This window comes from Pristis pectinata, chromosome 17 (genome assembly GCF_009764475.1).
Source record: "Pristis pectinata isolate sPriPec2 chromosome 17, sPriPec2.1.pri, whole genome shotgun sequence".
NCBI lineage: Eukaryota > Metazoa > Chordata > Chondrichthyes > Rhinopristiformes > Pristidae > Pristis > Pristis pectinata.
Genome location: NC_067421.1, coordinates 5,553,433 through 5,579,258, shown reverse-complemented (window position 1 = coordinate 5,579,258; position 25,826 = coordinate 5,553,433). Strand labels below are relative to the sequence as shown.

At 47.5% G+C, this 25,826-nt stretch overlaps 1 protein-coding gene across 2 annotated transcripts in view; it reads right to left on the bottom strand.

Annotated features, from left to right (window-relative positions):
* Window positions 1-25,091, bottom strand: part of LOC127579338 (coiled-coil domain-containing protein 74B-like) — a 35,695-nt gene extending 10,604 nt beyond the window's left edge. Inside the window, exons 1-6 of one of the 2 annotated variants that reach the window (XM_052032070.1) lie at window positions 24,955-25,091; window positions 19,938-20,706; window positions 14,676-14,720; window positions 11,021-11,086; window positions 9,092-9,169; window positions 234-375 (exon numbers count right to left, since the gene is read on the bottom strand). In XM_052032070.1, coding sequence (XP_051888030.1) covers window positions 234-375; window positions 9,092-9,169; window positions 11,021-11,086; window positions 14,676-14,720; window positions 19,938-20,271 — 665 coding nt within the window. In that variant the 5' untranslated portion in view covers window positions 20,272-20,706; window positions 24,955-25,091. Of the gene's footprint in view, window positions 1-233; window positions 376-9,091; window positions 9,170-11,020; window positions 11,087-14,675; window positions 14,721-19,937; window positions 20,707-23,924; window positions 24,340-24,954 lie in introns of those variants that run through there. The other variant, XM_052032071.1, reaches the window with a different exon arrangement.
* Between the last annotated feature and the right edge of the window lie 735 nt (window positions 25,092-25,826).

Below are 25,826 nucleotides of genomic sequence, written 5' to 3'. Positions count from 1 at the left end.
ACAGGTTAAAAGCCCCAGTTTAACCCACTATGCCATGCATCCTTTTCTTACTCCCTGGGCAGTACTTAACTCTGTGGTTATTTCCGCATAGGCCATTCTGCACTGTGTGGCTTGATAAAGATTGGGATTCCCTCAATGTCAGTCCAGCCCACCCCAGACCCACAATCACTGAAGGAAGTGTTACTGAGGGACTGATGAGTACGAGTGGGGAGGGGGGGGAGCTCTTTCTGTACCTCCTGTTAGCTGCCTCGGTGGAGAGCTTCTGCCGGGTGCAGCTCTGCTTCTGGGGCTCCTTCAGTGCTGCCCTCTGCTCTCTGACCCCATCTTCTGGCAGCAGAGCTCGGCGCTGGGCACCTCTCTGAGAATGCCGCTTGCCTGCAACAGGGACACAATGCAGTCAATTTCCAGATAGTCAGAGGCCTCAGGGTTCAACTCCTCAGTTCTTTGTTAACCGCACTTCCACTGGAAGGAGAAGGGGAAGTAAACTTCAGGAAGAGATTAATTAAAACACTTATGGATCGATAGCTGAAGCTAAGGAAGATGAAGCTCCCTTGCTTTGTTGCTGCAGCACGGGTTGTCAGATGAGTTAGGTGCGCTGCCACATCTTGGAGGTAAAACATATCGGGCAGGTGAGGCCACACTCGGAGCACTGTGTACACCTGTGGTCACCCTGCTATAGGAAAGACGTGGTTAAGCTGGAAGGAGCACAGAAAAGATTTATGAGGATGTTGCCAGGACTGCAGGGCCTGAGCTACAGGGAGAGTTTGGCCGGGCTAGGTCTTTATTCCTTGGAGCGTAGGAGAATGACCGGTGATCTTATAGAGGTGTATAAACCATGAGGGGCATAGACGAGGTAGACGGTAACAGTCTTTTCCCCAGGGTAGGGGAGTCCAAAACGAAGGGGCACAGATTTAGGGTGAGAGGGGAGAGATTTAAAAGGGACCTGAGGGACAACTTTTTCCACGCAGAGGGTGGTGAGTGTATGCAACGAGCTGCCAGAGGAAGTGGGTGAGGCAGGTACAATAGGATCAGTTAAGAAGCACTTGGATAGGTACATGGAGGGGCGAGGCTTGGAGGGATATGGGTCAAACGCAGGAAATTGGGACTAGCTGGGTGGGCATCGTGGTCGGCATGGACTGGTTGGGCCGAAGGGCCTGTATCCGTGTTGTATTGCTCTACGACTCTATGTTCCAAAGGATAGTAAATGAGAATGTGTCGTGGTTTATAGGCGGTCGTGGAGGAGGTAAAGTGCATTCATACTTTAGTTTTTAGAACACACTCAAATGAAAGGTGGTTTAAAATGCTAACACGCTGTTTTTATTTCTGTGAAGATAGGCAATTTATTAGCCAATCTCAGCAGTGAAGGAACACCTGAAACGTATCTGGAAGCCAAGGTTAGGAACTTCTGATACCTGCTCTCAGCAATTGTATCAATTTTTTTTAAAAATTGAAGCACTTAGAATTTATTTTGTTTAAGGGGCTTCCGCTGATGAAGGAATCATGGCACCTTCATTCTTTTACATCATTATATACCTCGAGATGATTCAAGTGTAGTTTGATCACTGACCTGGTATAAAACAACCAGGTTGTGATTGGCCTGACCTCACCATGTTTTTGCCCTAATGGAAATTGGAGAGTTCTGTGTGGAAGTCCAAATGTGTAGCTTGAATGTTTAGGAGGCATTACTATAGAACAGTACAGTCAGATATTTGGCAGTGTAGCTACATCCCTGAAGACCAGACCACAAGTAACAAGTATAGTGTGTCTGAGGGGAAGCCGAGATCCTAAATGTCCAACACCCACATTTACCAGTCAATGTGCAGCAAAGAATTCTGCCAACCATGCGCATTGACGAAATTAAATTAAAAAGTCATTTTAATTTTTAAAAAAATCACAAGCTCAAGTTCATGCAGTAAGTGTTCTTTGTGTTTCATTACCCTCTATGCCTCTGATCTTCCACTATTTCTGGTAACTGTCTGCGATAAACCTGCAGGCAGCAACACCAAAAAATGCAGCCGATCCAAAGACTTTGAATGCCCAGAACTGAAGCTATACTGCAGGGTTACAATTAGGCTTTGACATGATATGTAACTTATGATATGTAGCCTTATGATTCCTGTCCTTAAGAAAGACATACATTCTAAAAGGGCCTTCCGTGAAACAAAGCACTTTAAAGCAATCAAGTGCTTTAAGTGAAATGTCAGCAGCAAGACCAGTTCCTAACACAGCAGGAATGCATGAACATGGTTCTCTTCTCAGATGATGTGTAAGACATGGTGGCATTTTCAAACAACGTCGGATCTGTTGTATATGTCCAACATGGCTTACATATAACTTGACTCCATTATTTGAAATGTTTTGAAAATAAACGCCCCACCATCTCTACCCTAAGTCTAACCAGCCAGCCAAAAATGCAACTACCAAAAGCAGGACTTTTTTTTTCCTCGGGGAGGGGGTGGGTGAGGTGGAACGAGTTCTAATCGACGGGGCCCCGGAACCAGTGCTGGAGGAATGTTGGATTTGCTCTGCTGGGATGGAGTGGGTTGGGACCAGGGATCAGGCACAATGGATAACTAAAGCTGTAGAAAAGTCTTTGAACTGTAGAGTGGGGAGGAGGGGAAATACTGAAGGTTGGAGAAAGGACGGAGCAATAGTTCAGGTATCAAAGTCTGTCAGAAAGGGAAGGAGCAAACATACAGTTAAGAGTCAAACAGGAAAAATGGTAAAAAGGACAGACTATTTATTTGAAAGCACACAGAATTCATTATAAGGTAGATGAATTCATGGCACAAACAGAAATTAATGGGTATGATCGGTGCAGAGACATGGTTGAAAAGTGGCCAAGGTTGAGGATTAAATATTCCAGGATATTTAATTAATAGAAGAGACAGGAGAAATGGAAAATGAGCTGAAGTAGCCCTGACGTTAAAGATTGCAATAAAGGCAAGAGATGGGAAGGATCTTAGGTCCGAAAACACAGCGGAATCAGCAAATCAGGCAGCATCGGCGGAGAGAGAAGCAGAATTAAAATCTCATGTCACCGACCTTTCATCAGAACCGGGAAAAGTGAGGAAACCTGCAGGTGCTGGAAATCTGAAATAAAACAAGCATTCTACCCGAGGCTGGGGCTACAAGAGAAACGGGTTTCCTTTTGACTTCTTTCCTCTGTTTTTATTTCTGATTTCCAGCATCCATAGTTTATTTTTTAAGAAGTAGAATCAGAATGGAGCTACGGAGCAGCAAGGGAAGAAGGGTTAGTGGGAGCTGTATCCCTTACACATATAAATCAGACAATCAGAGGTGCATGTAACAAGAGTGCTACAATATTCACGGGAGACTAACCTTCATGGGCAAACAAAGCTTGCAGCAGCAAGGGCGAGGAGGAATCCATGAAGTGCAATGAGATTTTTTTTTACATCTCATTGAGGGACCAACAAAGGAACCAACTATTTTCAATCTAGTATTGAGTAATATGGAAGGATTAGTGCACGGTCTCATAATTGAGGGACCTTTAAGGTTCAGCGATCCTACGATAACAGTTTTACAGTGAAAGTGAAATCGTTCAATGTGAACCCAGGGTATTACAGTCGTACAGCATGGAAACAGGCCCTTCGGCCCAACTGGTCCATGCCAACCAAGATTCCGATCTAAGCTCGTCCCATCTGTCCGATTTTGGTACATATCATTCTAAACCTTTCCTATCCATGTACCTGACCAAGTACCTTTTAAATGTTGTTAATGTACCTGCCTCACCCACTTCTTCTGGCAGCTCGTTCCATATACTGACCACCCTCTGGGTGAAAAAGTTGTCCCTCAGGTTCCTATTAAATCTCTCCCCTCTCACCTTAAACCTGTGCCCTCTAGTTCTTGATTCGCCAATCCTGGGAAACAGACTGTGCGCATTCATGCTATCTATGTCCCTCATGATTTTATACACCTCTATAAGATCACCCCTCATTCTCCCACACTCCAATGACAAAAGTCCCAACCTGCTCAACCTCTCTCCATAACTCAGTCCCTTGAGTCCCAGCAACATCCTCAAATCTCCTCTGCAGTTCTTCCAGCTTAATGGCATCTCTCCTATAGCAGGGTGACCAAAACTGAACACAATATTCCAAATGTGACCTCATCAACATCTTGTACAATTGCAACATAACATCCCAACTTCTATACTCAGTGCCCTGACTGATGAAGGCCACTGTGCCAAAAGCCTTCTTCAACATCCTGTCTACCTGCGATGCCACTTTCAGTGAACTCCTAGGTCCCTCTGTTCCACAACACTCCCCAGGGCCTGACTGTTCACTGTGAAAGTCCTACCCTCATTTGTCTTCCTGAAATGCAACATCTCGCACTTATCTGAATTAAACTCCATTTGCCATTCCTCAGCCCACTTACCCAGCTGATCAAGATCCCTCTTTAAATCCTGAACCACCTTCACTGTCAACGACACCACGTATTTTAGTGTCATCTGCAAACCTACTAACCATATCCAATTAGCCAACTCTCCCTGGATCCCATTTGATCTAACTTTCCGTAACAGCCTACCATACAGAACCTTATTAAAGGCCTTGCTGGTCCATATAGACCACATCTACCACCCTGCCCTCATCGACCTTCTTGGTCACTTCTTCAGAAAAAACTCAATCAAATTCATGAGACGTGATCTCCCACGCACAAAACATGCTGACTATCCCTGATCAACCACTGTCTTTCCAAATGTTTGTATATTTTACCCCTCAGAATCTACTCTAGTAATTCACCTACCACAGATGTTAGGTTTACTGGTCTATAGTTCCCAGGATTTTCTTTGCAGCCCTTTTTAAATAAAGGCACAACATTCACTACCCTCCAGTCTTCCCGCACTTCACCCTTCGCTAACGATGATGCAAATATCTCAGCCAGGGCTCCCACAATTTCTTCTCTAGCTTCCCACAGTGTTCTTGGATATACCTGTCAGGCCTGGCGAGTTATCTACCTTCATATGTTTTAAGACATCCAAAAATCTGAAACAGAGCAAACTACAAAGGGATGAGGTGCAAGTTGCCTTCGGTAGACTGGGGAATTACATTAAGAGCTATCCCAGTAAACAAACAATGACTAACATTTAAATAATTTAAACAATGTTGTAAGAAATATCTTCTTCTAAGGCAAAGAATCGGTGGCAATCAAGAGACATTAAGGGGGGTAGTAGAATAAACAAAAGGGCATATAATGATCCAAAAAATGCGGTAAGCCAGAGGGCTAGGAAAACATCAGAGTTCAGCAAAGGAAGACCGAGAGTTGAGTAAGGGAGCACCCTAGATGCAAACATAAAGTAGACTATAAGAATTTGTATTGATATGTTAAAAAAAAGTTCAGCTAAAGTTAATGTGAGTCCCTTACAGACTGAAACAGAATAAATTAAAGAAACTAAATGTGTACTGAAGTTAGAACCATAGAATAATACAGCATAATACAGGCCCTTCGGCCCACCATGTTGTGCCAACCTTCAAACCACAGTGAAGACTATCTAACCCCTTCCTCCCACATATCCCTCTATCTTAAATTCCTCCATATGCTTATCTAACAATCTCTTGAACTTGACCAACGTATCAGCCTCCACCACCACCCCAGGCAGCGCATTCCATGCACCAACCTCTCTCTGGGTGAAAAACCCCCCTCTGACATCTCCCTTGAACTTCCCACCCAATACCTTAAAGCCATGTCCTCTTGTTTTAAGCATTAGTGCCCTGGGAAAGAGCTGCTGGCTGTCCACTCTATCTATTCCTCTCAATATCCTGTATACCGCTATCATGTCTCCCCTCATCCTCCTCCTCTCCAATGAGAACAGCCCTAGCTCCTTTAGTCTCTCCTCATAATCCATACTCTCTAATCCAGGCAGCATCCTGGTAAATCTCCTCTGCACCCTTTCCAATGCTTCCACATCCTTCCTATAATGAGGTGACCAGAACTGGACACAGTACTCTGAGTGTGGCCTAACCAGAGTTTTGTAAAGCTGCATCATCACTTCGCGGCCTTAAACTCAATCCCCCGACTTATGAAAGCTAACATCCCATAAACTTTCTTAACTACCCTATCCACCTGTGAGGCGACTTTCAGTGACCTGTGGATATGAACCCCCAGATCCCACTGCTCCTCCACACTACCCAGAATCCTGCCATTTACCATTTACTCCGCCTTGGAGTTTGTCCTTCCAAAGTGTACTACCTCACACTTCTCCGGATTGAACTCCATCTGCCACTTCTCAGCCCAGCTCTGCATCCTATCAATATCCCTCTGCAAGCTTCGACAGTCCTCCACACTATCCACAACACCACCAATCTTTGTGTCATCTGCAAACTTGCTAACCCAGCCTTCCACCCCCTCATCTAAGTCGTTAATAAATATCACAAAAAGTAGAGGTCCCAGAGGTTCATATTCTTGTATTCTCTTTACAACATAGAAAGAGGTGCTTATATTGGGCAAGAAGGAAATGGCAAAGAAATTAAACAAATTTTGTGTGTCTGGCTTCATGGAAGAAGACACAAAAGATATCCCAGAAATAGTGGAAAACTTCGTGTCTAAAATACCTGAGCTCAAAGATTTCAGTATTTTTAAAACAACTAGTATTGGTAGCCCAAGACTACTCTCTACAATCTCAACAACTCCACCAATCGTAGTGTCATCTGTGAACCTACTGATCATGGCTTCTATATCCACATCCTAATCATTCATGTACAGTGGCATGCAAAGGTTTGGGCACCCCTGGTCAAAATTTCTGTTACTGTGAATAGCTAAGCGAGTAAAAGATGACCTGATTTCCAAAAGACATAAAGTTAAAGATGACACATTTCTTTAATATTTTAAGCAAGATTACTTTTTTATTTCCATCTTTAACAGTTTCAAAATAACAAATAAGGAAAAGGCCCGAAGCAAAAGTTTGGGCACCCTGCATGGTCAGTACTTAGTAACACCCCCTTTGGCAAGTATCACAGCTTGTAAATGCTTTCTGTAGCCAGCTAAGAGTCTTTCAATTCTTGTTTGGGGATTTTTGCCCATTCTTCCTTGCAAAAAGCTTCTAGTTCTGTGAGATTCTTGGGCCGCCTTGCATGCACTGCTCTTTTGAGGTCTATCCACAGATTTCGATGATGTTTAGGTGGGGGGACTGTGAGGGCCATGGCAAAACCTTCAGCCTGTGCCTCTTGAGGTAGTCCATCGTGGATTTTGAGGTGTGTTTAGGATCGTTATCCTGTTGTAGAAGCCATCCTCTTTTCATCTCCAGCTTTTTTTACAGACAGTGTGATGGTTGCTTCCAGAATTTGCTGGTATTTAATTGAATTCATTCTTCCCTCTACCAGTGAAATGTTCCCTGTGCCACTGGCTGCAACACAAGCCCAAAGCATGATCGATCCACCCCCGCGCTTAACAGTTGGAGAGGTGTTCTTTTCATGAAATTCTGCACCCTTTTGTCTCCAAACATACCTTTGCTCATTGCGGCCAAAAGGTTCTATTTTAACTTCATCAGTCCACAGGACTTGTTTCCACAATGCATCAGGCTTGTTTAGATGTTCTTTTGCAAACTTCTGATGCTGAATTTTGTGGTGAGGATGCAGGAAAGTTTGGTGAAAAAAGGGTGCAGAATTTCATGAAAAGAACACCTCTCCAACTGTTAAGCGCGGGGGTGGATCGATCATGCTTTGGGCTTGTGTTGCAGCCAGTGGCACGGGGAACATTTCACTGGTAGAGGGAAGAATGAATTCAATTAAATACCAGCAAATTCTGGAAGCAAACATCACACCGTCTGTAAAAAAGCTGAAGATGAAAAGAGGATGGCTTCTACAACAGACTTCAAAATCCACAATGGACTACCTCAAGAGGCACAAGCTGAAGGTTTTGCCATGGCCCTCACAGTCCCCTGACCTAAACATCATTGAAAATCTGTGGATAGACCTCAAAAGAACAGTGCATGCAAGACGGCCCAAGAATCTCACAGAACTAGAAGCCTTTTGCAGGGAAGAATGGGCGAAGGTCCCCCAAACAAGAATTGAAAGACTCTTAGCTGGCTACAGAAAGCATTTACAAGCTGTGATACTTGCCAAAGGGGGTGTTACTAAGTACTGACCATGCAGGGTGCCCAAACTTTTGCTTCAGGCCCTTTTCCTTTTTTGTTATTTTGAAACTGTAAAAGATGGAAATAAAAAAGTAATCTTGCTTAAAATATTAAAGAAATGTGTCATCTTTAACTTTATGCCTTTTGGAAATCAGGTCATCTTTTACTCACTTAGCTATTCAGAGTAACAGAAATTTTGACCAGGGGTGCCCAAACTTTTGCATGCCACTGTATATTACAAGCTGCAGGAGTCCCAGCACCGATCCCTGTGAAACACACAAACAACCCTCTCCCATCACCCGTCTCCTGTTGCCAAACCAGTTTTGGACCCAATTTGCCAACTTGTCCTGGATCCGATGGGCCCTCACCTTTTGCAACAGTCTCCCAGGTGGGACCTTGTCGAAGGCCTTACTGAAGTCCATGTAAACCGCATCTACTGCACTGCCCTCATCAATACACTTTGTTACTTCCTCAAAGAATTCAGTCAGACAAGATCTGCCCTATACAAAGCCATGTTGTCTGTCTCTGATCAGTCCCTGCCTTGCCAGGTGATCACTAACACTGTCCCTCGGAGTGTTTTCCGATAACTTCCCTACCACTGACGTTAGGCTCACAGGTCTGTAATTACCGGGCTTTCCCCTGCTGCCTTTCTGGAAAAGCGGGACCACATTTGCCATCCTCCAGTCATCTGGTACCTCACCTGTGGCCATCAAAGATTTAAAAATCTCAGTCAGAGCCGCAGCAAGCTCTTCCCTCGCCGCCCATGGCAGTCTGATGTATGCTCCAGTGTACATTATATTGAAACACTGGACAGGATAAAAGAGCTATTCCACTTAACTCAAGGATCTCTGGACGACACTTCAGACCAGCAGGGGGGTAAGTGGTTGCTGCAGCTCCTGTGCTGGAGATGTGGACTACGCCACAGAGATAGAGGTTCCAGTGAACGTCAGTACTGGGGCTGCGACTCAGGGGAGGAATCAAAACCAGCAATGGGACCTTTACCTGTAGAGTGATCTCTGCAAGTCAGCGAGGCGGCGTCTGTGAGTGAGGTTGTTGGACCAGCGCACGATGAGCTCACCGCTGAAAGGGGAAACAAGGAGGTCATTCAGCCCATTGAGATTATACTGGCTCTTTGCAAAAATAAAACCACCTGCTAGTTCCTCGTCCTACATCAAAGATTTATCCAATTTTCCTCCAAAAGTCATAATGATCTCGGCCTCAGAGCCTTTCCATTAAATATACACGTCCATACCTTGTGTTTTCTCCCAGGATCCATCAGCTTCCTCTTTGCCCATGTGAAATCCCATTTCCCTAAAGCCCTCTATCTTACTCCTCTATCTGCCAAATCTACTTTTCTGTTGTCAGTAAATTGTAAGTGTGTGCCCCCGAGAGCCAAGCCCAAATGAGCCACAAACAAGGGTGTCCTTGCTTAGTACCACCTGGGTGGACCATTTCCTAACCTGCCCTGGACCATCACCCAATTACACTCTACTTCCTGTTGAATTCAGCCCAACGAATTCCTAACTTTGAGAAAAATCACTGCTCTGAATTGTTAACTCTTTTCTCCTCCCATCTGCTAAGTACCTCCAACATTCTGCTTTTATTTAAGGGAGTTTTGGCTATCCTGTGAGGATGCATTTCTAAGACTTACTTGAGGATGCCAATCCCCTGGCTCTGGGCTCGAGCAGTCAGGCATTCCCTCTAGCCACAGTGAAATCCAGTGTCACAGCAGCAGTCTGCTCAAGCTTTCCACTGCAGCCTCTGCCACCATCCACTGTCCCACACTGTCCACTATTGACCTACTGGAAGGGGTGGTTATAGTGAAATGGGTGGAGCCAGGGTGGGGGTGTGGTGGATGTGTGCAGCTACGGAGACACATAATAAAAATCTGGGTGCTCAGAGCTCAATACCGTGGGACATGGACTTCACTTGTCACCTCCTCCCAATGCCACTTCATCTCGGCCCAGGGTAGGTCTGCTATGACCCCAAGTGGTCACTGCCCCTTTACGGGTGATGACTTCTCCTATTAGTACGTCTAGGTATGCATGTGTGAATCCGGGTGACACTTCCGTCCCCGGGGACCTCCTGTTCAGCCACAACGCAGCGCAGATACTGTTCGATGACTTCCATTAGCTGTGCCATTGAGGGCCCAGCTCCCCTTTGAGCCGAAACCCAGAGGCAGTTCGTGCTGGTTCATCCCCACCAATGCATGGTATTCAGTAGAAAACAGGATCTCACGTGTTCCACACCGACACTTAACCACAAACGCTCTGGAATGGCGCAAGATAAAAGGCTGCACCAATAGCAATAGGGCAAACTGGCAGAACTTACCACCTCTTTTTTTCAACTATACAGTTTTTCTAGTTCCAGGTGTTCCCACTTCTGCTATAATTTTGAAATTTTGAAACACTAATGCCACAATATAGTTAAAAAATCATTACTTAACATTCGTGTCAAATCTTCCCCATCCATTACCAATTTCTCCCATTGCCCTCTCTTGTACATCTTATGAAGAATGCCACTCAAGCACATCTTTTCCAAGCTGAGAGGACCAAGTTTCTCCACCACTCAAGGTTTCTGACACTGTAGATAAGTCCCACATCCTCTCTCAGTAGAGAGTCGCTGATGTCAGAGGAGGTGGAAACAGATACAATCAATATGTTTAAGAGGCATTCAGGCAGACACTGAAAAATGCAAGGCATTGAGGGATAAGGTCCTAATGCGGGCAAATGGGATGAGAATAGAAGAACAACAGTGCCGGCATGGACGCGTGGTCAGGCAGCTGACTGGACATGGAGTGTGGAGTGGACATGGCAACTGTCAGTTCACTGGCTCTCCCAGGTTGCTGCTGGGCACTTACTGTCGTTCCAACGTACAGCACCTCGTACTCGGTTGGTTTAAACCTTACCTACCATTGCACAACCAACTTACACGTTTTGTTTAGCTGTAACTTCAGAGTTTCATCCTCCGTTTCCACCGACTCTCCTGGTTTGGGATCTGAAAATACAGTCACAATACATGGAGTTTCTGAATCTACTTCACTTATTTTTACAGAAGTGTTCAAGGGCTTGAAAAGTTCCCAATTCAAAACCCTGGAGTATCACATTTGACATCCCCCTGTATGAACAGTATGCAAGACAAATTTTTCACTGTACCTCAGTACAAGTGACAATAATAAACCAATACCCTCCAGAACCTTCTGAAAGTGCCTGTTATTCCCACTGAGCCAATTTCCTGCTCCTGTTCGGAATCCCAGACCAGCCTCTGACTTAAACCTTGTGTGTGAAACTTTGTCAAATGCCTTTTGGAGGTTCGGGAGGAGGACGTGAAAACTTTCCACAGAAAGCTTGGGCTCTCAGTTAATCCGAGGAAGATGGAAAGGTTAGCTCTTCCCCTACTGGACCAGAGCTCACTGCAGTCAACATGTCATTAGATGTTCAGTCCTCAAGCTTACTCCTGATAACTTGCTCTGGTCCAACAAATGTCTCATAAATTTTTTAAAAGAGGTACTCTTCCCTATAAGCACAAATGTTTGCCTTCTATAAGTCTCTGTAGAACATAACTAAATCTTCAACCCCAAATCTACGTGTTTGATTATAAGGGTATGTAATTAAAAAAAATGAAAATACTAATTTCCTTCAAAATTTTGCAGTCATGAATGACAAAGCACAGTGACATCATATGGCAGATCCGGACCAGTTACACCTCATGGAGTCATAGAGTCATACAGCACAGAAATGGGCCCTTTGACCCGTCTGGTCCATGCCAACCAAGATTCCCATCAAAGCCAGTCCCATTTGCCCACATTTGGCCCATAGCCCTCTAAACATATCCTGTCCAAGTACCTTTTAAACGTTGTTAATGTACCTGCCTCACCCACTTCCTCTGGCAGCTCGTTCCATATACTGACCACTCTCTGTGCGATAAAATTGCCCTCAGGTTCCTATTAAATCTCTCCCCTCTCACCTTAAACCTGTGGCCTCTAGTTCTTGATTCTCCAACCCTGGGAAAAAGGTTGTGTGCATTCACCCTATCTACGTCCTTCATAATTTTATACACCTCCATAAGATCACCCCTCATTCTCCTACACTCCAATGAAGAAAGTCCCAACCTGCTCAACCTCTCTCCATAACTCAGTCCCTCGAGTCCTGACAACATCCTCGTAAATCCCCTCTGCACTCTTTCCAGTTTAATGGCATCTTTCCTGTGGCAGGGTGACCAAAACTGAACAATGTCTTGTACAAGTGCAACATAACGTCCCAGCTTCTTTACCCAGTGCCCTGACTGATGAAGGCCAGGGTGCCAACAGCCTTCTTCACCACCCCTGTCTACTTGTGACACCACTTTCAGGTGTACCACCTGTACATCTTTTCATTCCACATTATTCTCCTGCTACATTTTCTTCATCTCAATTAATATTCATTCCGGTGGTTCCTCCAGCGTTCTCACCCAGCTTGTTTCTCTTTCCCTCAGCTTTGTTACATCCTTTCAGAGCTCGGTACCTGTTTACTTTTGCTTCCGAGCTCCCATTTATCCGGACGTCAGTCCATTATTCTGTGCATCTAATCCCTCACACCCACCCTAATCCTATAATGTTCACATTTTCTACAAACCCAAGAATCTTTGTCATCTGAAACATCAGAAGAAATGCCAGGCATGAGATGCAACATTCCTGCCCCATAGACTTGTTCTACGTAGTGGAGCACTGTGGTGCCCAAGAGAGTTATTCTTCTCTAACTGCTGCTTAACCAACAGCAGTAGAATAAACCTTAGTTTGATATGACCAAGTTAGGCCAACTGACTGCAAACTCTCATAGAGTGGCAATGTATCAAGCTCATTTAAAGAAATTTTTATTTTTTTATTCTGCAGAATACTTCGGGATAAAATTGGTTACTATGACTGCATTGTGCATCCTGTAGGTTTCTACCAAAAGCAGTGTTTTATACTAGTGTGACTTACAGTGCTGCTATCACCGCAGGGATTTAACTGTGGCAGCATCAAACTTTGTGAACAATGCTCACCTAATCTAATGCTGTGACTCTACACGAACCCTAAGGTAGGAGGAACCGTGAACTGTAGGTAGCAGGTGGAACAAGAAGTTGCAGAGAAATACTCAATGAATAATGAAAACTGTCTTACATATGGTTCTGTAGGAGAAATCCTTCTCAAGACGAAACAAGCCATCCCCACAATAAGCCTTGCCAACAAGTCCCACCCGTGACAAGTCTTTGAGACATTATGTTTACAGCCCCATTGACATAATGTAACCGGCAAAGATGGAGACAACTCCTGAAATATGTACAAGAAACTCCCTTGTTCATTTTGGACCCAAGAAAGATTGACCGGAGTATGTTTTTTAAATAAGAAGCTATAAAATGTGGAAGAGAAAACAGAGGTTATCCTGTGCCCCAGGTAAAGTAACTCTGAAACCCAAAACAGACACTAGCCCAAAACGTGAACTGTTCCTCTCTCCACAGATTCTTCCCAGCACACTCTATTCTTATTTCAATTATATTGTGTCTCATTACAGACAGTCAGGCCTAAGGTAGTCTGCTCGCTCATTGACTCCATGACATTCCTGAAAACTACCCCAATTCCATTTTACTCATCCTCCAAATTTCTCCACTGAAAGGGAATTTGGAATTCTCCCTCAAAAATCTGTTTAGGCGAGAGAGGTCAGTAAACAAAGTAAAAGTGACAATGATAGATTTGCATTAGGCATGGGCATTAGGGGATATGAGCTAGGGTGCTGAAATGGGGTGAGCTACAGATCAGTGATGACATTTCTGACTGATGGAACATTGTGAAGAGGCTGTAAACCACACTCCTGTTCCCAGGTTCTCCCCGTTTCTGCTGGAATATGGTACAGAATCCCGAGTATAATCCTTCTCCATGGGTAGGTCTAGATAGTAGGTGCTGGCAGGCTGTAGTGAGCACCTCAACTAATACCAAGCATGTCCTCACATAACTTGACACACAGGAGCATCCTCCTGCCCCCTCGTTACTCTCCCCTAACCCCAACGCTGTTACTCAGAGGCACCAAATGTCTAGCCAGCCCTTGTCCAAGATGAATCAGCTTTCTGAGTATGGACCTGGATCCAAACCAGGGGGTTCTGGTCTGTCTGGCTTCGGACTGGACAGCAGGTTGCCTTTTAAGGGCAGCACAATGTTGCAGCCAGTAGAGCTGCTGCCTCCTAGCTCCAGTGACCCGGACTTAATCCTGACCTTGGGTGCTGCCTGTGCGGAGTCTGTGTCCCTGTGAGTTTCCCCTTGGTTCTCTGGTGTCCTGCCACACCTCAAAGATGTGCTCTTCGTAAGTTAGTTGCCCACTGTAAGTTAGTGTTGTGAGTGGTAGAACCTGGGGAGTCGTTGGTAATGTGAGGAGAACGTGATGGGTTGGTGTAAATGGGGCCTGATGGCTGGCATGGACTCGGTGAGGTGAAGGGCCTGTCTCCATGACGACCAACAACCTCTTCTGGGAGCTTGGCCAATGAACTGGTCTTTTAGTTGCAATGGTTTAGAAAGGTTTTCAGCAGAAAGGAAAAAATAGATCTAACAAGGAGATTAAAAACCGATGAAACTTACCTTGATGGGTCAGCCTCTGGTTCATTATCATCCTAAAATTGAGATCTGTTGTAAAATAAGAACAACTCTTATTAGACTGAAATAAACAGTGAAGGGACCCAAGATGCAGCACGCTACAAGGGACTGAATCCTTCTGAGAAAGTTGCTGAGCAATCTGCAACATAAATCTGTGCTACAGACTGTCACCAGGATTTTGGGAAGGGTTTGTATTACAGTGCCTTCTGTGGCCTTGGGATGTCCCAAAATACTTCACAGCCAATGTAGTGCTTTCAAATTATAATCAATGTGGCAGGGGAGCAAAAGCAGCAGGCAGTAAGGTCCAATGAAAAACAATGACATGAATTATCTGCTGGAAGGATTTTCCTTTAAAGTGATTGTTGTGGGATAAATATGTCCTGGGCGGCCTATAGAATTCCCTTGCTGTTCGTTGAACTAGTGCTGTTGGATGCTTCTTGCCCACCTGAGCGGCAGGTAAGGACTTGGTTTGAGTCCTCGTTGTCCACAGGGATGGTACCGGAGGATTGGAGGGTGGCGAATGTTGTCCCCTTATTCAAAAAAGGTAGTAGGGATAGTCCAGGGAATTACAGACCAGTGAGCCTTACGTCTGTGGTGGGTAAGCTGCTAGAAAGGATTCTAAGAGATAGGATCTATGAGTATTTAGAGAATCATGGACTGATTAGGGACAGCCAGCATGGATTTGTGAAGGGAAGATCTTGCGTCACAAGCCTGATAGGGTTCTTTGAGGAGGTGACCAGGAAGATTGATGAGGGTAATGCAGTAGATGTGGTCTCCATGGATGTTAGTAAGGCTTCTTCAGAAGGTCAGAGGCCAAGGGATCCAGGGATTCACGGCTTGGCAGTGTGGATTCAGAATTGGCTTGCCTGCACAAAGCAGTGGATTGTGGTGGAGGGAGTGCATTCAGATTGGAGGGCTGTGACTAGTGGTGTCCCACAAGGATCGGTTCTGGGACCTCTACTTTTTGTGATTTTTATTAATGACCTGGATGAGGAAGTAGAAGGGTGGGTTGGCAACTTTGCAGATGACACAAAAGTTGGTGGTGTTGTGGATAGTGTGGAGCATTGTCGAAGATTGCAGAGGGACATTGATAGGATGCAGAGCTGGGCTGAGAAGTGGCAGATGGAGTTCAATCCGGAGAAGTGAGAGGTGGTACACTTTGGAAGGACAAACTCCAAGGCGGAGTACAAGGTAAATGGCGGGATTCTGGGCAGTGTGGAGGAGCAGAGGGCTCTGGGGGTTCATATCCACAGATCACTGAAAGTTGCCACACAGGTGGATAGGGTAGTTAAGAAAGCTTATGGGATGTTAGCTTTCGTAAATCATGGGATCGAGTTTAAGAGCCGCGAGGTAATGATGCAGCTTTACAAAACTCTGGTTAAGCCACACTTAGAGTAGTGTGTCCAGTTCTGGTTGCCTCATTATAGGAAGGATGTGGAGGCGTTGGCAAGGGTGCAGAGGAGATTTACCAGGATGCTGTCTAGATTAGAGAGTATGGATTACGAGGAGAGACTAAAGGAGCTAGGGCTTTACTCATTGGAGAGAAGGAAGATGAGGGGAGACATGATAGAGGTATACAAAATATTAAGAGGAATAGATAGAGTGCACAGCCAGCGCCTCTTTCCCAGGGCACCAATGCTCAATACAAGAGGGCATGGCTTTAAGGTATTGGGTGGGAAGTTCAAGGGAGATGTCAGAAGGAGGTTTTTCACCCACAGAGTGGTTGGTGCAAGGAATGCGCTGCCTGGGGTGGTGGTGGACGCTGATACATTGATCAAGTTCAAGAGATTGTTAGATAAGCATATGGAGGAATTTAAGATAGAGGGATATGTGGGAGGAAGGGGTTAGATAGTCTTCGCTGTGGTTTGAAGGTCGGCACAACATGGTGGGCCGAAGGGCCTATATTGTGCTGTACTGTTCTATGGTTCTATCTCAACCATAACAAGACACTGACAACATTGCAGCACTTCCTCTATACAATATGTTGTCCAGGATTCTGCACTGAACTCTATGGGAGGTAACGTGTATACAAGGCTTTCTAACTCAGAGCTGATGGTGCGATCAATTGACTCAAAGGAAGTGGGATGGAGAATGTGTAAAAGTACAAATGTCAAGCATTTCAATGGATAATACCTCGACTGAACCCAGAGGGACAGTCCTGAGCGGCCTAGAACTAGGATGAAGCACGAGTAGTTAAAGGCCAGAAGATGGTACCAATGAAGCAAGCTCCCTTACAAGAAGGAAACTACACTTTGCAGTAAATTGGATGAATTATGATGGCATATTGGCACCAACAGTATCGTGGTAATGACATAATGACACATTGGCATCATCACACTTTAACGACAATTACAGGGATACGGCAGGACTGAAACCCAGCTTCCACTACATTACCCATAGATAGCACAAAAAAAGGCTTCAGAGGGAAGGCAGAGATGAGAACAGGTAAGGCTTTTTAATTTTATTTTGTTGTTATCATTGACTCAGCTTTGGTTCAGGAGGCTTCGGTGAGCGGAGGCTAAGGTGAGGTTCAGGTAAGGTCTTTTTTTCTCTCTCATTCCACAGTAGAGCAGTGACAGGGCAGTCAGGGCAGCGGTCTGCTCCCCTTGTAGGATGTGGGAAGTCAGGGAGACTTCCAGTGTTCCTGACAACTACACCCGTGAGAAGTGCATCCAGCTGTAGCTCCTTACAGACTGTGTTAGAGAATTGGAGCTGGATGAACTATGGATCATTCAGGAAACTGAGAAGATGACAGACAGGGAGGCAAGTCACACCTAGGTTGCAGGATGCAGGTAGCTGGGTGACTGTCAGGAGAGGGACAGGGGATAGGCAGTCAGTGCAGGGCACCCTTGTGGCCGTTCCCCTCAAAAACAAGTATATTATTTTGGATACTGTTGGGGGGACGACCTACCAGGTGAAAGCCACAGCGGCCAGGTCTCTGGCACAGAGGCTCAGAAGGGAATGGTGGGGGGGGCGAGCGGGGGGGGGGGGGGGGGGGGGGGGGGGGGGGGAGGGGAAGAGGAGCGCAGTAGTGATCGGGGATTCATTGATTAGGGGAACAGATAGGGGTTGCTGTGGATGAGAACAAGACTCCCGGATGAGAACGAGACTCCCGGATGGGATGTTACCTCCCAGGTGCCAGGGTCAGAGACGTCTCGGATCGAGTCTACAGCATCAGAGGAGCCAGAGGTCATCGGTACCAATGACACAGGCAGGAAGGGTGATGAGGTCCTGCAAAGTGTGTTCAGGGAGTTAGGTGCTAAGTTAAAAGACAGGACCTCCAGGGTGGTGATCTCAGGATTGATACCCATGCCATGTGCCAGTAAGGCAACAAATAGGAAGACAGTCCAGTTTAACACGTGGCTAAGGAGATGTGCAGAAGGGAGTGTGGGAACTGGGGCCCCGGTGTGTGACAGGGAGTGTGGGAACTGGGGCCCCGGTGTGTGACAGGGAGTGTGGGAACTGGGGCCCCGGTGTGTGACAGGGAGTGTGGGAACTGGGGCCCCGGTGTGTGACAGGGAGTGTGGGCACTGGGGCCCCGGTGTGTGACAGGGAGGGTGGGAACTGGGGCCCCGGTGTGTGACAGGGAGTGTGGGAACTGGGGCCCCGGTGTGTGACAGGGAGTGTGGGCACTGGGGCCCCGGTGTGTGACAGGGAGTGTGGGAACTGGGGCCCCGGTGTGTGACAGGGAGTGTGGGAACTGGGGCCCCGGTGTGTGACAGGGAGTGTGGGAACTGGGGCCCCGGTGTGTGACAGGGAGTGTGGGCACTGGGGCCCCGGTGTGTGACAGGGAGTGTGGGAACTGGGGCCCCGGTGTGTGACAGGGAGTGTGGGCACTGGGGCCCCGGTGTGTGACAGGGAGTGTGGGAACTGGGGCCCCGGTGTGTGACAGGGAGTGTGGGCACTGGGGCCCCGGTGTGTGACAGGGAGTGTGGGAACTGGGGCCCCGGTGTGTGACAGGGAGTGTGGGCACTGGGGCCCCGGTGTGTGACAGGGAGTGTGGGCACTGGGGCCCCGGTGTGTGACAGGGAGTGTGGGCACTGGGGCCCCGGTGTGTGACAGGGAGTGTGGGAACTGGGGCCCCGGTGTGTGACAGGGAGTGTGGGAACTGGGGCCCCGGTGTGTGACAGATCGGTGAATCTTGTAGTGGATTATCAGAGTTTTACTGCACTCAACAAAATCTACCATTGCACCTTTAACTGAGTAAATTCAAAAGACAATGGATTTGGAAAAGTTTTAACTCTGCAAGATAGGAACTAAAGTATTTCAGAAAAAAGCATTAGTTGGTAAAAACTGCTGAAACAGTTGGATTTGGACTGTTGCTTCCCCAACTCAGAGAGCCAGTTGAAGCAGCTGCTCAAAAGGATCAAAAGCAAAATAATTCACAGGTTTTCTTGGTTTACTTGGTCATTTATCAGGTAAGAATTGTACTGCCCATCACTGTCTCAGTGCTGTACCCATGTTATTTAACAAAGTACTGGACCCCAGGGTCTTCATCATACAGTTACACAGCACGGAAATAGCCCCTTCGGCCCAACTCTTCCATGCCAACCAAGCTCGTCCCACCTGCTACATGACGAGTGGTCCACGCGGTGGCTGCAGGGGGAACATCAGCTGCTGCTCAGTCAGGTCCTTGATGCACAGGAAGGCTTCCTCCCAACTGTACCAGCTGCTGTGTTTACCCTTACGTTTAGTTTTCCTTATCTATCAGCTAAAGAATTATACCTAATCTATAATACTTGAAAGTTTGACTGAAGACTTATATTTAAAAAAACTTTAAACTGGAAATTGTCTGGCCTTTGATGAAGTGAGTGCAATTGGCAGTGATATGCTCACACGTGTTGACGCTCATTATTTTTGGCTATCTTTCCAAATGCTCAGCAGGATTTATCACAAGAGAATGCAGAAATCACCAATTTTTGTAGGAAGGGCTGAACCCACAGCTTCAGGTTTTAAATGGCGCTTCCAGTATCTGCGAGATCTCAGGTCCCATTCACATAAGCTGCTGCTCACAACAGGTGGACCTGGTACTTCACATGTTCCCTGAAGCATTTCAGGGCACTTTGTAAGTGGTATCTGCTGTTGTGGCTGGTGCCTGTGGTCAGCAAAATGCAGAGTCCCCATGTATGGCTCCAGGATGCCCAAAATATAAGATACTCAAGCCTTTTTTTTTCCTTTAATCTCCAACCCAATTTATATTTCCCCACTCCCACAAACACCAGATGACGGTGCACAGCACCTACACACCTTGATTTGCCTGCTTCAGCAGCTCGATTTCCTTGTGTAGCTTCCCCAGAGTTTCAGAGTGCTGCTCCTGCAGGAACTTGAGATTCTTCTCCAGTGTGCTCACCCTCAGGTTTGGATCCACCTCCCGATGCTCGTATGGATGGCTGGGCTGTTGAGGGGCCTCTGTTTTGTTTGCGTTCAGGGCAGGAGACAGAGGGATTGGGTTAACGTTGTGCTGGGAGAAGGGGCGAGGGTACCGGGTTCTGTCAAGTGTTCCGACGCGAGACCACTGGGGCAGGTTACGCAAGGGGGGCAGGCTGGTGCTCGACATGTCTGCAGCAGAAAGTGTTTCCATAGACTCACCCTATGTGGCAGTGTTGCAATTTTCACCCGGCTCCCAAATAAAAGTTACTTTTCTCCAGATCATTAAACAATAAACTGGTCTGTGAAATCAGAAGTTTGCTCCTGTGTTGTTGCTGATAACACAGCAAGCTATTGAAAATGCTTGTCTGTAATAAAGTCAATTTCTTGTCCTTCCCAATAAATAAAACATCCACGGGATGCTCAAGAGCACAGCTTTAAAATGTTTGGTTAATCCCTGATGTAGATTGAACTTCACTTGACAAGTGAGCTTTCTCTGTGGCTCAGCCTGCTAACTCCAAAGCTGCATCCTTATCGTCGCAGGACAGCCCTCCTGTGGGTTCCAGGTTTGGTCCACCTGTAATTGCTTTTTCACATCGCCGGTTCAACTTGACAAATCACTCCTCCGAAAATATATCCAATCAGATCACTGCAGGAGAGGTAAAAATGAATGAGTGGGTTTGGGATTTCATTGATGTTCACTTAGTTATAAACCCTACTGGAGATTGTAACTAACTTTCTAAACTTTCGGATGTCACTGCACCAGCGAGATTCTTAGACAGAGATTGTGGAAATTTAACAAAAGGGGTTTCTTGTCATTGCCAGAAGGGAAGCAGGCAGCAACAGCAGTTCAGTTATACAGCATCTTCCATGCAGGGAAATGGCCCAGAGTGCTTTACAGATGCGAATATGTATTGAAGATTGATTTACAACCTCACCCTATCACTGCAATTTTTGGTTTACCAAGGATAGAATCTGGCCATCTATCTGCCTCCGCTAACCGTGTGATTGCCTTTGTTACATTAATGGCCAAACGATCCATTTTGCTTAAATGGAAGGATCCAATACCCCCTACTACGTTTCAATGATTCTCTCAAACTATATCATGTTTAAACTTGGAAAAAATTAGGAGTGGTACTGTTGATCCTTCGCTTAAATTTGAGGAAGTTTGGAGTCCATTTATTCAATACTTTCACATGATGTAGATCCCCTTGTAATAACCTTTCAACTTAGAGGAACGGAGTTGATGACATAATATTGCTCTGTTTCTACTGAGAAATTTTAGTCCAGTTTTTTTTTTCTTTAGCTTAGTTTGGTTTGATATATTGTTTATAATTTTTCTTACTGGTTTGGGGATTTTTTTTTCCTTTTATATTTTATAATAAATCTTTTTCTTTTATATTACATTCATTCACTAACAGATCGTTGGATCTACAGATTTTTTTTAGACTTTATTGTTCTTAATGATTATCCATGTCATGACTGTTCTCCTGATCTCTTTGTATTACATGTACAAACATTGATATATTCATCTGTATCAATTTGAAAACTAATAAAAAGTTTGAAAAAGAAAGATGCGAATGGACACCAGATCCAAGGGGATATTAGCCTTGGTCCAAGAACTGGGTTGGAAGAATTTTAAAGGAGAGATTCTGAGGGAGAATTAGTTTAAGGGTTGACCTTCTGAAACATGGCAAACATTCAGCATTTGCATCAAGGGATTTTCACCCAGCATTCTCAACGTGTCGAAGGTATTTGGGTTAGATAACAGAGGAGAAGACCAGGATCCATTGATTGGGGAAATGGATCCAGCTGTTTTCATTTCTGGAGTTCCTATTAACTATCAATTCAGGACATCAGCTTTCTTCTATTTACTGTATCTTGTCTCCCCACCACCAATTAAATCTCCTTTCAACCTTCTCTGCTCCAAGAGCAACACCAGCTCTCCAGTCTAATAATACATCGCAAGCCTCACAGAATGGTTCAGGCGCAGGGGTCAATCACCTCCCACTGCAGCAGCTGCAAGTGGAGTATCCCCACCGGTCCCATTCCCCCCACCCCACTCTCTTTCAATTTGCTTTTGAAGGCACCTGGCAGTGCCTTTGAAAGGATAGAAGGTTAACTTTTCTGGCAAAGGCCATTGACCTAAAACATTAACCCGGTTTCTCTCTCCATGGATGCTGCCTGAACTATTGAGTGATTTCAGCATTTTCTGTCTCTATTTCAGATTTCCAGTATCTGTAGTTTTCCGATGGAAATGAAATCATTCGCTCTTACAGCTAGTGAGTACAATTTCAAAGAATCGGTAGCATATCAAGTAAAAAGGCTTTTCCTAGTACTCCCCTTGCAACTCTTTGCTCCAGATTTTTAATCAGACCTCCCCCCCAACTCCACCCATCAAGTTCCTGAAGCAATCCAATCAACATTTTCTGCACACCCTCCAGGAACTCTGCATCATTCCCAAAGTTGGGTGACCAGGATTGGGTGCAATACTCCAGTAGTGCCCTAACTGGGCTTTGACATGGAGCCAACGTAACTTCCCTGCTTTTGCACACCAGGCTCCATTTACAAATACAGGAATCACACGCACTTTACAGACCACTATCTCCTCATGCTCTGCCATATTCAAGGATTTATGCCCAGATGCACACAGATCTCTCTCTTCTGGGACTGGGTCTCTGTGAAATACTCCATTAGACAGTAAAATGTTGTTCCTTTGTTCAAGAAGGGCAGCAAGGATAAGCCAGGTAACTATCCAGTGAGTCTACATCAGTGGTTGGGAAACTATAGGTAATCGTAAGGAACAGGATTTATCTTCACTTGGAAAGCCAGGGAGAGATTAGACGGAGTCAGCATAGCATTGTTTGTGGGAAATCCTGTCTAGCAAATGTAACTGCAATTTCTGAGGAGCTAAGTAAGGATACTTGTGAGGGGAATGTGGTAGATGCTGTCTCTATGGACTTTAGTAAGGCCTTTGAGAAGGTCCCCTAAGCAAGGCTGGTACAAAATGGATCCAAAAAGACCATGGGATCCAGGGCAGGCTGACAAATTGGATCCAAAATTGGCACGGTAATAGGAGGCAGAGGGTGGTGGTAGAGAATTCCTTTTCCGATTGGAGTCTGTGACCAGTGGTATTACACAAGGATCAGTGCTGGGACCTTTGATAGTTGTGATAGATGCTAACAACGTAATGAATGATTAGAAAGTATGCAGGTGGTACAAAAATTGGTGGCATTGTGGATAGCGGAGGAGGATGGTCTCAGCTTACGACATGGAAAATAGGGCAGAGCACTGGCAGATGGAATTTAATCTGACAGGTGCAAGGTGATGCATTTTGGAAGGGCAAACAAGGCTTGGACATGCACAGTGGATGGTTGGGCCCTAGGGACTGCTGATGAAGCAGAGGGACTTGGGGTGCAAGTCCATTGATCCCTGAAAGTGGCAACACAGGAAGATAAGGCAGTGGCAGAGGTGTGTGACATGTTTGCCTTCACCAGCAAACTGGGACGGACATCATATTACAGTTTTATAAAACATTGTGTGCAGCTCTGGATTGGATGGGGGTGTTCTCCCTGAAGTGGAGGGGATGACGGGTGACATGATAGAGGTATATAAAATTATGTGCGGGGGTACATAGAAAAATCTTTTTCTCATGGTGGGGGTGTCGAAGAGGGCACAGGTTTAAGATAAGAAGTAGGAGGTTTGGAGGGAATCTGAGAGGGATTCCCCCCATCCCACTCCAATAGAGGTGGGGGGTGGGGGGTGGGGGGGGGGGGGGTTGGAGTCTGGAACACACTGCCTGAGAGGGTGGTGGAGGCAGAGACTCTCACAGCATTTAAGAAGCATCAGGACAAGTGCTTGACTTACCAAGGTTATAGAAGGCCATGGACCTAACACGGGTAATTGGGATTGGTGTACAATGGGTAGCATGGAAATGATGGGCCGAAGGGACCGTTTCTGTGCTGTACGACTCCGGATTCCCTTCATTAACTTTCCCCAGAAACTAATTATATAGAAACAACTGGATCCGGATGTGATACGGATGAGGACAAGACCAGATGCGTTGGACAGGGGAGGTTGAGTGGAGCGGGAACCGGTGGCTGATCCCCGGCTCCCCGGGGAAGCAGTGATTCAGAGCCAGCCCAGAGGGTGTGTCCGTGGGCGGAGAGGCGGCCTGAGACCCACACATGGCCGGGGATGTGAGGGGGCACGGCGGGGTGGGGCGTCCCACATCACCCGGGGTCTGCGGGCCGGGGGGGGCGCCTGTGGGAGTTTTCCCTGGTACCAGGGGTCCAGGGTAGGGGGTAGGGGGTAGGGGGGGTCCCGGGGCCGGGTGGGGTGAGGGGGGGGGGTCCCGGGTCGGGGTGGGGTGAAGGGGGGTCCCGGGGGGAGGAGGGGGTCCTGCGGGAGGGTACCAGGGTGAGGGGGGGGTCCCAGGGTGATGGTGGGTGGTCCCAGGATGACGGGGGTCCCGGGTCACGGGGGGGGTCCTGGAGTCGGGTGCATTTCGGGGTGAGGGGGGGGGGGGGGTTCCCGGGGCCGGGTCCCAGGGTGAGGGGGGCGAGGGTCCCGGGGTCAGGGCCGGGGTCCCGGGTCGGGGTGGGGGTTGTGGGGGTGTCCCGGGGTGAGGGGGTGGTCCCGGGTCGGGGGGGGGGTCCCGGGGTGAGGGGGGTCCCGGGTTGGGGTCGGGGGGGGGGGGAATCCCGGGGTGAGGGGGGGGTCCCGGGTCGGGGGTGGGGTGAGGGGGGGATCCCGGGGGCTGGGTCCCGGGTCGGGGGGGGGGGGGGGTCCGGGGGCTGGGTCCCGGGTCTGGGGGGGGGGTCCCGGGTCGGGGGGGGGGGTCCGGGGGCTGGGTCCCGGGTCGGGGGGGGGGGGGGGGGTCCGGGGCTGCACTCACCGGCGGGCTGCTGCAGGGCGGCGGGCGCCGGCTGAGCCGCTGCTGTGGGCGGCGCCCGGCCGTTACCGGGGCGACAGCTGTTCCCCAGGTTACAGTGGGCGTTGCCACAGCCAACGGGCAGCTCCCACACGTCCGCGCAGCCGCAGAGGGGTGGTCAGATACCGCTCCCCCCCCCCCCACCACTCCTCCCAATGGCACCGTCCAACCCCGCGGCTCTGACGTCAGGGGGCGGGCTGTGCTGCCGCCTGCAGGCTGCCGGGGGAAGGGCAGGGGACAGTCTGGTGTCACTGGTTGTGTGGCCAACTCTGCTGCAGCTTCTACCTGCCCAGCGCCAGTGGGGCCAGTGCCAGTGGGGCCAGCAGCTGCTGCCCAGCGCCAGTGGGGCCAGCAGCCAGTGCCAGTGGGGCCAGCAGCTGCTGCCCAGCGCCAGTGGGGCCAGCAGCCAGTGCCAGTGGGGCCAGCAGCTGCTGCCCAGCGCCAGTGGGCCAGTGCCAGTGGGGCCAGCAGCTGCTGCCCAGCGCCAGTGGGACCAGCAGCTGCTACCCGTCCCATGCACACACCTCCTCACTGCATCTGTGCCTCCTCATTCTATTTATCCACGTTGCAAGGGGGCCAGGGTTCACATATCTGGTGACATTGTCCAGCACCACCTCTCCAGCAACATCCTTGACATCCCACCTCTGGACTGGCCTTTCATCTCGAAGAACACAAATCCAGCATCTAAATTAATTCCAGATACAGTGCCTACAACATAAACATCACAGTCTCCTGCTCCCACTCCTCTTGCAGCGTTTACTGGGGAAGATGCTGCCAGAATAATGATGAAGAGGGAGTGCCCAGATTTAGACCCAGTGGTAACGAAGGACTGGCGA